The sequence below is a fragment of the Pristis pectinata genome, chromosome 34 (genome assembly GCF_009764475.1).
Source record: "Pristis pectinata isolate sPriPec2 chromosome 34, sPriPec2.1.pri, whole genome shotgun sequence".
In the NCBI taxonomy this organism is placed as follows: domain Eukaryota; kingdom Metazoa; phylum Chordata; class Chondrichthyes; order Rhinopristiformes; family Pristidae; genus Pristis; species Pristis pectinata.
Genome location: NC_067438.1, coordinates 8753124 through 8766894, shown reverse-complemented (window position 1 = coordinate 8766894; position 13771 = coordinate 8753124). Strand labels below are relative to the sequence as shown.

General features: G+C 55.9%; 1 protein-coding gene across 4 annotated transcripts in view; it reads left to right on the top strand.

The window, feature by feature from the left end:
• Positions 1-11578, top strand: part of LOC127585784 (pre-B-cell leukemia transcription factor 2-like) — a 55557-nt gene extending 43979 nt beyond the window's left edge. For all 4 annotated transcript variants that reach the window (XM_052043476.1, XM_052043473.1, XM_052043477.1 and 1 more), the window contains exons 7-9: positions 2279-2367; positions 3463-3546; positions 5039-11578. In XM_052043476.1, coding sequence (XP_051899436.1) covers positions 2279-2367; positions 3463-3546; positions 5039-5131 — 266 coding nt within the window. In that variant the 3' untranslated portion in view covers positions 5132-11578. The remainder of the gene's footprint in view (positions 1-2278; positions 2368-3462; positions 3547-5038) is intronic.
• Positions 11579-13771: the final 2193 nt, after the last annotated feature.

Genomic DNA, 13771 nt, shown 5'->3' with positions numbered 1-13771 from the left:
GGTAGACGTTACCCACTCTGGGAGCCACCACTGCGGCGGCTGCAGGACGAGTTCAGGTCCTCGGCCTGTGCACCGGTCGAGCTCTGCCCGTCCATTCTGTTGCCCTGCTCCGGCCGCCTGTCCAGCACCACGTCTGCCATTTCCAGACACAGTTGGCAGCAAATGGTCAGCGTGCAGATCGCACCCTCACTGCCGCAGTCCTCGTGCTTTGCTTGGGCTCTCTGTGTGCCCGATTTTGCTCCATGCCCATTCTACATCGTTCCCCAGCACGTCCTATCACTGTCACTAGGCCTGGAAGAGATGACTTGGGCTACAGCCCCATCTCCCAGGGTTTTTTGGGCTTTGGCACGTGGCAGGCCACCCCTGCTTTCCCTTGACAACGTGTCGGCCAATGGGCTTCGCCCTGCAGTTCAAGGGGACACTTCTTCCCCATCTGTGTCCGCTCTGGCTTCAGGTTGTGCTCACCTCATCTCCTGATCTTCTCCGAGGTCCACATCTTACGCTCCCCGTGGCAATGGACGGATCGTCACGGCCGCCCGATCTCCTTCCCTCCATGGGAAGGATGAACTCTGCGGAATTCCTCGCCCCAGAGAGCTGCGAGGGTCAAAACTGTTGGAATGTTGGACTCTCGGGGGCCGAGGGCATGCAGGCAGCGGGGTGGAATTATCCACCGCCACCTCGTGTGTGAGGTTCGAGGGCCGAGTGTGCCAACTCTCACTCCCATTTCTTGTATTCTTCAGTCCAGGTTGACGTTGGGCACCACTGTGCCGGTGACCTTTGGCCTGATAGTGGGAGCCTAAAGGTCATTGTGCCTGTCCACTTCCACCGTCTAATTGGGAGATCTTGTCCGGAGAGAGGGGTGGAGAGGCAGTGGGGCTTGGGGAGGGGGTTCCGGGGCTTGGGGAGGGGGTTCCAGAGCTCAGGATGGGAAGGACGGTCTCTCGGCCCCGGATGTTCGCACTGGAGGACTGGATCTGATGGAGCCGCATTCGTCCACCAGGTTAAGCCCTCTCTCTGGTGACGACGTCCTCTGCTGTTACCAACCCTGGCTGGGTTGAAACGCAATGGTTATGAAGGGCTGACCCCCCTGCATTGGTGTGTAGCCATGGATCAGTGACTGTGGTGATCTCTGGGCTGTCCACACCTGACTCCACCCCCAGCTTCTTGTTCTCCACCCCCCGTCATCCGTGTGTCTCCCTCCTCCCCCTCACCTTCTGTCCGCCTCTTTTCACTGGCTCTGACCTCGCCCACAGGCCCTCCCTCACCTTCCCTGGACCCGCCTCCCTTCTCACGGATCCACCCCCAACTCCCTCGGCTTGTTCCGCATCGTCTCCTTTCCCCCAGCTCTCCTCTCCACCTCGGTTCCCAGCTACCTTCACCGACAACCCTCACCCCCCACCTCAGGCTTGGCCCCACACTCACTCCTTGCCCTCTCTGCTGCTCCCATCACCCCCTTTACCCTCCCTGGATTTTCACACCTCTCCCTCTGTCTTTCTCTGCCCCACTCACTGCGTTTCTTTTTCTCCCTCAGTATCTGCCCATCTGTCTGCTCTCTCCCCTCTCTCTCTCTCTCCTTTCTCCTCTCGTTCTCTCTCTCTCGTTCTCTCTCTCTCATTCTCTCTCTTTCTCATTTTCTCTCTCCTCTTGTTCTCACTCTCTCATTCTCACTCTCTCTTGTTCTCTCTCTCTCCTCCCATTCTCTCTCTCATTCTCTCCTCTCTCGTTCACTCTCTCTTTCTTCTCTCTCTTTCTTCTCTCTCCTCTCTCATTCTCTCTCATTGTTACTCTCTTGTTCTCACTCTCTCGTTCGCTCTCTCTTTTATTCTCTCTCTCTCTCGTTCCTTTCAGACACTTCGTCCTCCTGCCCTATTTAACGCTTTCGATCTCCGTGACCAGGTGAAATTTCAAGTGGATTTAGGACAACCTCTGTTCTCCCACCTGCAGATGTAAACACTGTGCCTCAGTGTGTGTCTGTGCCTCAGTGTGCCTGGGTATCAGTCTGCCTGTGCCTTTGAGTGTGTCCGTGTGCCTTGGGCCACTTGCCCATGGTCCCACAGTGATAGGATCCTCGTTACATGGGACACTGAGAATTGTTCTGGGGTTGAACTACTCATGCTGTGCTCTTGTTGCAGAGTCCGGTGGACAGGGCACGGGGGGTATTTGCTGGAAGTGGGGGTATTACTGCAGAGTTCTGTCACTGGCTGCACCAGTGCCCTGCCTGTGTCGACCCAGCACTGACCTCAAGTGCTCTTTCTTCTCTCCTTCTCTCCACCTCCAGGTTCCTCAGGCTCGTTCAATCTGTCCGCTTCTGGGGACATGTTCATGGGAATGCAGGGCTTAAACGGGGATTCCTACCCAGGGGCACAGGTTAGTACCTCGCGGCCTCTCCCTGCCAGGGTCTGGGGGAGGGTGACTGCTGTGGGGCTCTCGTGGGTGGGTTGGTCCACCGGTGGGGGGGATGGGGGGGTGGGCTTCTGCAGCAGATCCCACCCGAGGGTGTCGGCCACTCACACAGGGGGATCCCACTCGCAATCGTCCCGAGTCCCGCCCTCAATCCTTCCCCCCCACCCTCAATCACTCCCACCTCGCTCCTCAAATGTCTCCCCTGTCCTCAATTGACACTCGATCCTCTCCCCCACCCTCGATCATCCTCCCCCACCCTCGCTCCTCTCCCCCCCACCCACCATCATCCCTTCCACCGATGACTGCCACCCCCCCCCATCACTCCCACCCACCACTGATTGTCCCCCAACTGCACAGGGGGATCCCACCCTCAATCACCTCCCACTCAGAGAGCTGGTGGTGGCCCTCGGATGGCCGTGGGGTCTGAGTCTGTCCCAGGACCTGGCCGATGAGGAGACGGTGGGGGGGGGGGGGTGTTTTGGGAGCTGGGGGGTGCGAGCAGGGGGCAGGTCAATCCATCCGGCCCCAGGTGTGAGCCTCCTGGTGCTGCAAGGCACTCTGGGAGGGGAGCCAAGCAGGGATCGGTCGGCCCTGGGCTGAGGCTGGGTGGGACCGTGGGTGCTGAGTTCTGGAACCTTCTGCTCCCTCGCGCCCCACCACCACCACCACCGCCCCCCAACCAGGCTCCCAGCCCAACCACATGGGGAAGGGGGAGGGAGGGGGCTTTGGTACCCACTCACCTCAGGTCCAACTGTGCCAGGCGGGGGGAGGGGGAGAAATCGCCCTTCCACCCTGTGCATAGAAGGGTCCTGCCTCCCATTGCCCCTCCCACGATGGGGGAGGGGGCAAGGAATCTAGGCTCCTGAGCAGGATGGGTGGGAGTCAACCACTGGCAGCAGGGCCAAATGGCCTGTGGGAAGAGGGAAAGGCCCCTTCTGACGCTAGAGGGGTGGTGGTGGGGGGGGGAGGGTCTGGGGGGTGTTTGCGGGGTTGTTTGGGGAGGGGGAGGAGTCTCGGTGGGCAATGTTCATGGGTTGGATCTTCCTTTGTACTTTGCAGGTGGAGTCACTCCATCACTCCCTGAACCAGCCCTACGGGGAAGGACTGGCCGCCAACCAGATGTACAGCCCACGGGACGTGAGGGTAGGTGGGGTCCGGCAGCCCCTTTCCCGAAGATGGGGAGGGGGGGTGGGGGCGCGGGAGGGGTGGGAGAGTGGGTGGTCAGGGGCCGGTGATCAAGGGGTGCGAGGCGGAGACGGGCCCCTGAGTGTGAGAGGGAGACCCCACCCCACTGTCTCATTCACCCACAGTCTGGTCTGGGCTCGGGGGAAGGAGTGGGCAGTGGTGGGAGGTGGTTTGTGGGTGGTGGTGGGGAGGGGATAGATGATGGGGGGGATGCAGGGGTTTCGGAGAGAGACGGGATGATGTTTAGGAAGGCCCCGTTTGAAGGGGGCTACTTGTAGTTGGATCATTGGTTGGAGGAAGAACTAAGGAGGTGGGCGATGTGGAAGGAGGGAGCTTCAGAGATGGGCAGGCAAGGGCGAGAGCTCCTGAGGTGGGGAGAGGGAGGGAGGGAGCTCCAGAGATAAAGGATGAAAATTACAGAGAGGCCACCTCAGTGTCAGGACGTCTGGCATCTGGAGGAGTTGCTGTTCTGTCAGTTGGGTCACTGGACTAAAACCCTCAGGTGCACAGAATGATCCCAGGACCCCTGTCTTAAAGAATCCTCCTTCCTTTCCTCCCCACGGCTTCTCAATCCACTCACCGCAGATCTCCACAGCCCTCTGATGTCCTTGTACCTGTTTGTGGGATCTTGCTGTTCCGTCAGGTTGTCCACATTGCAACAGGGCCATTGACACCATTGGCTGCAGGAAGGTGTCCAGTGAACGTACAGGGCACGATGTGAGTTACAAGGCATTGAGTTGGGACCACCACCAGCCTTTCCTCTGGGCTCCTGATGCCCCAGGCAGGGGCACTGGGCAAGTCAGTTCTTGCCCTCTTGGGTGTCATTGATAACACTAGTGAGCCTACAGCTGGAGCTCGGGTCCTTGCCTGACAGGAGGACACTGGAGCTGGGCTGGGGCTGTGAGGAGAGAGGGGGAGGCTGCTCCCTTTGAACTAAGGAGACCTTCCTGAGGGGAAACACTTAGAGGCCAGGAGGTGGTGCCGACAGACCGAACTCCCCTGGCAGATTATTCGTTGGGAGGAGCCAATGTCTTTGTTGGAATGGATGTTTGGAAAGGGGTCTGGATCTCCACAGTGGGTGGAGGGAGGGGGCATCTTGGTGGGGCTTAAGGGGCAATCACCTGCGGGCCTTGGGGGTTGGCTCGGGCCAAGGTGGGGTGGGGTTTGGTCAGGAGTGGGGTTGGTCAGGGGTGGGGTGGGATCGATCAGGGGTGGGGAGGGGTTGGTCGGGGTGAAGTGGGATCGGTCAGGGGTGGGGCTTGGGGTTTGGTCGGGGTGGGGCTTGGAGTCGGTCAGGGATGGTGTGGGGTTGGTCAGGGGTGGGATGGCGTTGGTCAGGGTTGGGGCTTGAGGTTTGGTCAGGGGTGGGGCTTGGGGTTTGGCCCTGCGGGCTTTGTGACCTCTTCCCATGCCACCCAGTTTCCAACCCTGCTTCCCCCCCCACCCCCAGGCTAATGGAGGTTGGCAGGACGCAGCCACCCCGTCCTCCGTGACATCACCAACAGAAGGGCCCGGAAGCGTGCACTCTGATACCTCCAACTGATCTCCGAGCAACCGGACCATTCCCTGATCCAATGGGCTTTCTCCAGCATTGACCAATAAGAAAGAAGAGGACGGATGAGAGGAGGATTTCGGAAGTTGGGGGTGACGTTGATACTAACCTATCTCCTTGTGTGTTTCACTGTAAAACCTTGGGCCTCAGTGTACAGAGGGTGGGGGGCTTGACCCCAGTAGAGAGATGGTGCTCCCAACAAAGGCCAAGTCCTGCCCCGTGTACGGGCCTGCGTTTGGTCGCCGGTGGCGCGCGGACTGGTGGTGGGATCGACCTGTGTCTCCGTTGTCCAGGGTGACGGCCGGGGTGTGCAGTTAACACGTGGGGTGGTGTCTGAGGGACGTGTGTGTGGTGGAGGGGCTGCGCGTGGGTGCGCCTCACCTTGGCCTTTGTGCTGGCTCCTCACCCAGCCAATTTCCCCTTCTCTCCCTCCCCCTACTCCCTCCCCCTACTCCCTCCCCCCTACTATCCCTCCCCCTCTCTCCCTCCCCCTCTCTCCCTCCCCCTCTCTCCCCACTCTTTCCCTCCCCCCACTCTCACTCGACACTCCCTCCCCACATGCTCTCCGTCCTCCACTCTCTCCCTCTCCCCCTCTCTCTCCCCACTCTCTCTTCCCCCTCCCCCACTCTTCCCCCCCCTTTCCCCACCCCACCACACTCTCCCTCCCCCCACTTGCTCCCTGTCCCTCTCTCTCTCCCCACTCCCCCTCCCCACGTCTCTGCTTCCCCATTCTTTCCTCTCCCCCAGCTCCCCCACTCTCTCTCCCTTCTCCCCCACCCATCCCCCCACCCCTCTCACTCTCCCCTTCTCACTCCTCCCCCTCGCTCTCTCTCTCCCTCCAGCCCTCTCTTGCCCCACCACACTCTCTCTCTGTGCCCTCCCTCACTGTTTTCGTCCTGCACTCTCCCTTTCTCTTCACCCCTACTGCAACCACCTCACTCTCTCACCCCCACTGTTACCCCCACCACTCTCTGTCCCTGCACGCCCCCCTGTTCTCAACTCCCCCTCCCCACGCCATTTTGCTGTCCCCCTCTCACTGGTTTGTCCTTAGTAGTTTGTTCTCTAAACTGGACAGAATTTTTAGTTTTCCAAGTTCAGCGATGGAAGGGAGTTCACCTGCAACCTGGCTACATTTGGGAATGAGTCTTCAGGCTGAAGATGTTCTTTGTCTGTGGTATGTGCAGGAGTGTGTGTGTGTGTGTGTGTGTGTGTGTGTGTGTGTGTGTGTGTGTGTCTGTGGATCTATCATATGTCTGTGTATGTGCCCATTTCTGTGGTGTGCATAGCATCTGCTTTTGCACCTAGTGTGTGTTTCTATGGCATCTGTGTGTCTGACGTGTGTGTGTACGCACACGCACGCATTGCTTCTGTGGTGGGTGAGTGTAGTATGTATGTGGTGGTTTTTCCTGCGTGTGTGTGTCTGGAGTGCTTTCTGCATGTGTGTGTGGTGTGTTTTCCGCATGTGTGTTTTCTATGTGTGTGTGGTGTTTTCTGCATGTGTGTTTTCTGTGTGTGTGTTGTGTTTTCTGCGTGTGTGTGTGTGTACGCATGTGTGTCTGTCTGTGTGTAGTGTATTGTGTGTTTTTTTTGTGTGTGGTGTGTGCTGTTTGGTACATGGGTGTGGTGAGTGGGTGTGTATGAAGCCAGTGGGATTGACAACCTCTGTACCCCGTCCATCAGGGGCAGTGTAGGGTTTGTAGATGCAGGGAGAATAGCTTACAGGGAAAATTAGTTGTGAGGGGGGAGGATTGCTCTATGAGCCAGCAGGAGCTTGACAGACTGACTGGCCTCCTGTGTTAGTTCAGACCCGTGACCTCCAGCCCTGAGTGATTTAGGGGACCCTCTCTCACTTTGCCACACCCGGGCCAGAGAGCTAGGAGCTCCCCACCACCCAGTGTTTGGGACCCACAGAAGTTGTGCCCAGCCCTTTACTACCTGTCACTGCCGAACCCCCAGGGTCATGTCTCCAGTCCCACCTCATGGTTGCGGCCCCCTGAACGATCAGAGGAAAGGTTATTTCTTTGACCTATTTCTTATCGCTTGTTGGTCACTCCAACGTCATTGGCTGCTCCCCTTCCCTGACAGCTGAGAATCGACCAATCAGGTGGCAGAGTCTGTGAGATGTAAGTGATGGACGGGTGTGGCAGCCAATGGTAGATGTGGAGTAGGTGAGGCAGGCAAGTGCATGTTGGAGTGCTGAGGCCCCACCGAACCACCCTCCCACACACCCTCCAACCCTCGGCTTCCCCACAGGATCACCTCCCCGGTGGCTCCGTGGGTAGCGCCGCTGCCTCACGGCTCCAGCGACCCAGGTTCGATCCCGACCTCTGGCACTGTCTGTGTGTGGAGTTTGCACGCTCCCCCTGTGAAAGCGCGGGTTCTCCCCGGGCGCTCCGGTTTCCTCCCACGTCCCAACGATGTGCAGGTCAGTGGGTTAAATGGCCGCTGTAAATTACCGCCGGTGTGTAGGTGAGGGATAGAATTGACGTGAATGCAGGGAGAATACCTAACAAAATAGTGGGGGATGGGGGGGGTTAGGATTGCTCAACAGGCAGGAGCTCGACAGGCTGAATGGCCTCCTGTGTTGGAAGCAGGTATGGAGCCCTTGAAGAGGAGCAGAAATCCCTTGAGCTCTTGCATCGGCCAAACGTGTGTCATCTTGTCCATCGCCCTTCCCTCCAAACCTCCTCCTTCCACTGAGGTCGAGGGTACCGGATTTCGGAAGGGAAATGCTGACCTTCCAGAGCGGGCATCGACCACAAGGACCCATCTCTCCACAAACCCCTCGGTGTCACAGCTTTGTAAAGCACCCCATTTCCCCCCGCAACCTCCCCTGCGGTTATCAAGAGAAATCTTGGGCCAATCTCTCCTCCTCTGAGGTGAACACTTTCACTTTATACACTTTGCGTTGGGTGGGTGGGAGCGTGGTTTTGCATTGCCGTGGGTTTCCGGGGAGCAGGGAGAGTCCTCTTTTTCTATGGGTCTTTCTCTCTCTCTCTGTTTTAATATGTTTTTCTTTTGTTTGCCACACATTGAAGACTAGGGTTTTACAGTGAGGTTTTTAACACTGCGATCTAGTTGTGCTAACTCGGGGGCACGGTGTATATACTGTAGAAAGAAGTATTTGTACATGATTAGCCAATCAAAAAAAATAATAAAAAACGGCTTTATTACCTCATGCAAGCTCATATAAACCAATAGAATTACTACATGTTTTACCAGTTTTAGAGTGCTCACATACTACCTCTGACATTCACACTAGAACATTTTTTTTTGTTTATTTTTTCTTTTCTTTGTAAAGTGGTTTTTGAAGTCAGCACAAAATTGCAGTGTGTAATGATTTTAAGTTGAAGGCGCTGATAAAAAAAAGATAATTTTGTCACGGTTTTCACGCATCCTGGAATATAGACAGCGGCAGGCTGATTGTTACATATTAAAACCTGTAAATCAGAGACCAGTTTTTCAAATTTTTCAAATCTTACTTGGAGGGTTTCTGAGCTCAATGGGGAGAGGGGTCAAGGATCAAAATAAGAGATCGATTTGAGTTTTTTTTTGTTTGGTCTCTTCTGCATCTGTTTTGGGTAAATTGTCATTATCGCGCCCCCCCCCCCTCCCCTTCACCCCACCCTGATATACGAGCTGTTGGAACAGGCTGTGGTTCGGGCTGTGGCAGCTCTTTGCGGTCAGGTAACTTGTGCCCGTTGCTTCTTTAAATCTCGCGTGTGGCCCCTTCAACTGTGGAGGGGTGGGGTGTGTGGGTGGTGGAGGGGAGAGAAGGGAACACAGGGCATTGCCCAGCTGGCTTGCCCATTGCCCGATCAGGGCCTATTCCGTCCTGTTGAGTGTTGAGGTTGTGGGGGGTAGCTTGGGGTTTAGGTCAAGGTGGCTCCCCCTGGCCAATGATGCCCCAGAGAGCTGGCATCCCTGTGCACTGACCTCAAGAGCTCTTAAGCCATTCAGCCCATCGAGTCTGCTCCGCCATTCAATCATGGCTGATTTTCTTTTTCAACCCCATTCTCCCGCCTTCTCGCCATAACCTTTAACCCTCCCCCTTACCAATCAATAACCTATCCATCCCTGCCTTAAATACACCCAATGACTTGGCCTCCACAGCCCTCTGTGGCATCGAATTCCACAGATTCACCACCCTCTGGCTGAAGAAATTCCTCCTCATCTCAGTTAAAGGGACGTCCCTTTATTCTGAGTCTGTGCCCTCGGATTCTGGATGGAGACATCCTCTCCACGTCCACTCTTCCAGGCCTTTCAGTATCTGGTAGGTCTCAATGAGATCCCCACCCTCCCACTCCTGACCCATCGAGTACAGGCCCAGAGGCATCAAACACTCATCATACGTCAAGTCTTTCATTACTTGGATCATTCTTGTGAACCTCCTCTGGACCGTCTCCAGGGCTGGCACATCCTTCCTTAGATACAGGGCCCAAGTGATGGGTGCTGAGCTTTGCTGGGAGTTGAGGGGGTGGGGTCACAGCACGCCTGGTCGCGTGATTGGTGGCCAGGTTCAGCTTGACCTTCGAACCTCCACTCCCTCGCTTGTGGTTGGCTGGAGGTTCCTTATTATTAAGACAGGGCTCTCAGGATGTCCTGCCTGGTTCGGGATCAGGTCTCTCTAGGGACATGGGGGGGGGGGGGAGCGCAAGGAGCATACCCCAGATACTAACACCATCCCCACTTCCTCCTGCCCACAGCTCTCCAGCCCTTCCCGATTGGAGCTGAACGTATTCCTTCCCCTCTCGTGTAACTGTGGCCCAGGAGCAGAATCTTCTGGTTCAGGGCACATTGAGTTATTTCGGAAGTGAGTAACAGACTCGCCCGCCGGAGAGCCAACACAGGGCTCGCTGGGTTGAAGGGCAGCCCCTGCACTGTTCATGTTCCGTGCTTCCCCGCTGAGTCAACCAGGGAGGCCTCTCACCAGTCGATAGGTCCACCGGGCAAGGCGTGGTGGGTCAGGCAGCCATGGAGGGGGTTGGGGGCAGTTCATCACAGGACAGTAGATCCCAAGTGGGATCACCCTCTGGGTTACCAAGGTTACAGGGCTTCTAAATGCGCTATGACAACCACCAGCGTCCAGGGGCACTGGCGGGCAGTAGCCAGCTATCTCCGGGGGGCCGTTATTGGTGTGGCATTAGGCCAGGGAACCACTTGAAGGGGGACATCCCCGACGCCACTTCCTGTCAGCTCCAGCGTGTCCACAGAGAGCGTCCGTTACTTAAAGTTAGATTGTGAACGTGCAGCTCTTGATTTTTGGATTGGGTGGGAGATGGGGGAGGGAGTAAGTGTTGTGAGTTGGCCAGTTGAGATTTTGTGCATTGGTGAGATGATTCCTGGGAAGTGTGGGGGGGGGGGGGGGGGGGGGGTGGTGTAAGAGCCGAGAGTTAGTTCCCACACCAGAGAGTTGTTTCCCACATCCGAGAGTTTGTTCCCACACCCCTCCGTTCCACAGCAACTTCAGTCAAAGCCGAGCAACTGGCGTTGGAAGTCGAAACAAAATGGCCAACTTAAAATGGCGGCCACGCCTCATGGCCTTATATGGGAGCCCCATGCCGTCCTGGGATCTCGAGCCTTTTCTTCCCCAGCCAAAAGAAAGGAAACCGGGTGGGGTGTGGGGGTGGGGGGGGGGTTGGTTAGGTGGGGGGAGGGCGGTGAGGTATGAGATTTCCCTCGCCAATCCCAAAAAGCCGTAAACTGGCTCGATGCCCCTGATTGGGTGGGAAGAGGTCCAAGTTTGAACATTGCCTCAACTTGGGGCCCCATCGGGTTAGATTTGAAACTCCTAACGGTTTCTGATTTTTAATTTCTATTTTGTTTAGTCAGTATTTCTTTCCCTCCTGTTTCGATGTATTCTCTGTTATGCTTTACGATATGAATGTGCACATTTTTTTTTGTAAAGTAAAAAGAAAAAGGAAAAAAAAATTGGCCGTGATGGAGAATGGGCTGTGGTCTGGGGCTTTTTCCATTTCAAGTGGTCCTTGCAGAGAGACAAAAGGGGTACTTGTGGTACAGGATGATCCCTGGCCTCAGGGGCAAAGAGAGCTTTGTGGTGTTCGAGTCCACACCTACTCTGCCCTCCCCACCCCTCCAGCCAGACTATCAACCCTCTCACTCTCCACAGGTACTGTCCCTGGCACCTGCCCCAGTCACTGTGTCTTGTGGACTGAGGGGCAAGTAGATGGAGGACTCCTGTGGAATTGGAGCCCATTTTTGGTGACTTTTGGAAAGTAAATCTCCCGGAGACTGGAGGTGTCAAGGAGCCTTGAGCAAGCTGTTTGCCAAAAGTCAGGTTGGCTTTGTTTTTGTTTTAAGATGACATTTTGTAAAGGGGTTTGCCGAGACCAGGAGTGTCTCCTCCAGTGTTATGCTGCCATTCTGTGCTGCTAAGTAGCCATGATTGCTTTCAATAAACTTTATTGTTCCATGCAACCTTTCTCCCCGTGTTTTGTTAAGAGGGTTTCTCCTTCCCGGGTGGCCAAGGTTGGATTTACCTTCCGGGACACTGCGCAGGGTCACGGTAAAAGATTTTCGATCAGGTGCTCCCATCCCAACCAGAGAGTAAAGGGAAATCATTTCAAAAGGCATAAAAGGAGGCCATTCGGCACATTGAGTCAATGCCGGCTCTCAGAGTGATCCCATTCCCTGCAATCCATTTGACCCTCACTCCCATCAGCTCCCACCCCCCCTCCCAGATTTTACCCCTCCCCTACACTCCAGAGGCAATCCACAGTGGCCATTTAACCAACCCAAGTTACCACATCGCGTCCTATCCCGACCCTTGATGTCCCACACCTCTTCCCCCCTCCACATGCCTGCTCTCCCCTCTTACCCCTATTCCCACTTCCTCAGCCTATCCCCTCCCTCCTCCTCCACCCACTCATTGTGCCCAGTCCCCTTCCCATTTACATCCTCCCCCCTTAACCTCCCCCTCTCTTTTGCCCTCCCTTCCCTCCCCCACCCTCTGCTCCCGCTCCCTTCCTCCTCACCTTTCCTCATCTCCCCCCCTTCCCTGTCCCCCCTCCCTTTGAAATGTGCAAAGCACCCCGATCCCCTCTGTCACCTCACACAGACCCCTATCTCTACACCCTTCCCGCTACCAGGGTCCACCCCCACCTGGGCTCTCAATGGAAGGCGAGAGCCCTTTCCCCCTGGACCAGGTTATGTCTGAGGTTGGGGAGCCTTTAACTGCCACGTGCACTTGGGGGGGAAGGGCTTGTGGGGGGCTTATTTCGCCAACAGTTGGAGAGGTTTCGGCACAGGTAATATCCTTGATCCAGAAACACCAGTTTGAATCCCACCAAGCTGACTTGGAATTAAAATTCCCAGTCATTAATTTGGAAGTTTTAAGGAACAAGTCGGCTGGTGATGCTGCTTCCTCCCAGCTCCAGAGACCCGGGTTCAATCCTGACCTCCGGTGCTGTGTGTGTGTGTGTGTTTGTGTGTGCAGAGTTTGCACGTCTCTTGCTGTGACCCCACGGGTTTCCCCCGCCGGGTGCTCCCGGTTTCCTCCCACGTCCCAGAGACGTGCGGGTTGGTGGGTCAATTGGTCGCCATAAGTTGCCCCCTAGTGTGCAGGTTAGGGATAGAAGAATCAAAGGCAGAGTTGATGGATGTGTGAGAGACAGGTAGTAAGATAGATCACCACACAAAGCAACAGTGTATCTTGCTCCAGATTCCTCGCGTGCCTCTGTAATAAGACGGAGGGTTACACCACCTCTCAAGCCCACCAACAAGGATAAGGGGCAGCAGGTGCAGGGGGACACCACCGCCCGCAGGTTCCCCTCCAAGCCGTGCACCATCCTGACCTGGAAGTATGTCGCCACTGCTTCACCATCGCTGGGTCCAAATCCTGGAACTCCCTCCCCAAATGTCGGGGTCCCTTCACCAGAAAGTCCGCGGCTGTTCGAGAAGGCAGCTCACCCCTGCCTTCTCAAGGGGCTAATTAGGGATGGGCGATTAAATGGTGGCCTTGCCGCCGCTGCCCAGATAGCGAAAATGGATCAGTTTTATCAGTTGGAGCTTTGTGTCCAGTCCCTGTTCGGTGTAATGGCAGGGAACAGGAACAGGAGCAGGGCCATAACTGAAGCCGGGAGCCACTGCCCTTGTTGGAGGGGATGTGATCTTGCAGTGTTCAGGGAGTGAGGTTAAACTCAGAACAGCTGGAAATTTCTGGCAGGGAACCAACAGCTCATAAATTTCGAGTGGATCCTGTTGCTTAGCGCCCTGCAGGCCTGGATAATTGGAAGCGACCACAGGAGTGGGGAAGCCTTTGGCCTAGCCGGCAGTGTAGGACCGAAGGCCTGGTTTCCATAGAAACCGCGCAGGGGACAGGGGACAGGGGCACGGGCGGAAATGGAAGCCAAAATTGCACCAGGTGAAACAAAGTGGTAGGTTGCAAGACGGCTGGTGAATTGGATTAAATTGGTACGGGAGTCAGATAAAAACAAAAATGGCAACAATGCTGGAATCAAGGCTGTGTCCTCCAAACGGATGGATCAACACTTGAGAAGGAGGGGGGGAGATCGCTGACAGCTGGAAGTTGCAATAACTTGGGCCATTGCCGGAGAAATGCTTATGCATTGGCCGCTCCTTCTGGAACTTTCCTTTGTTTCACCATCCCTG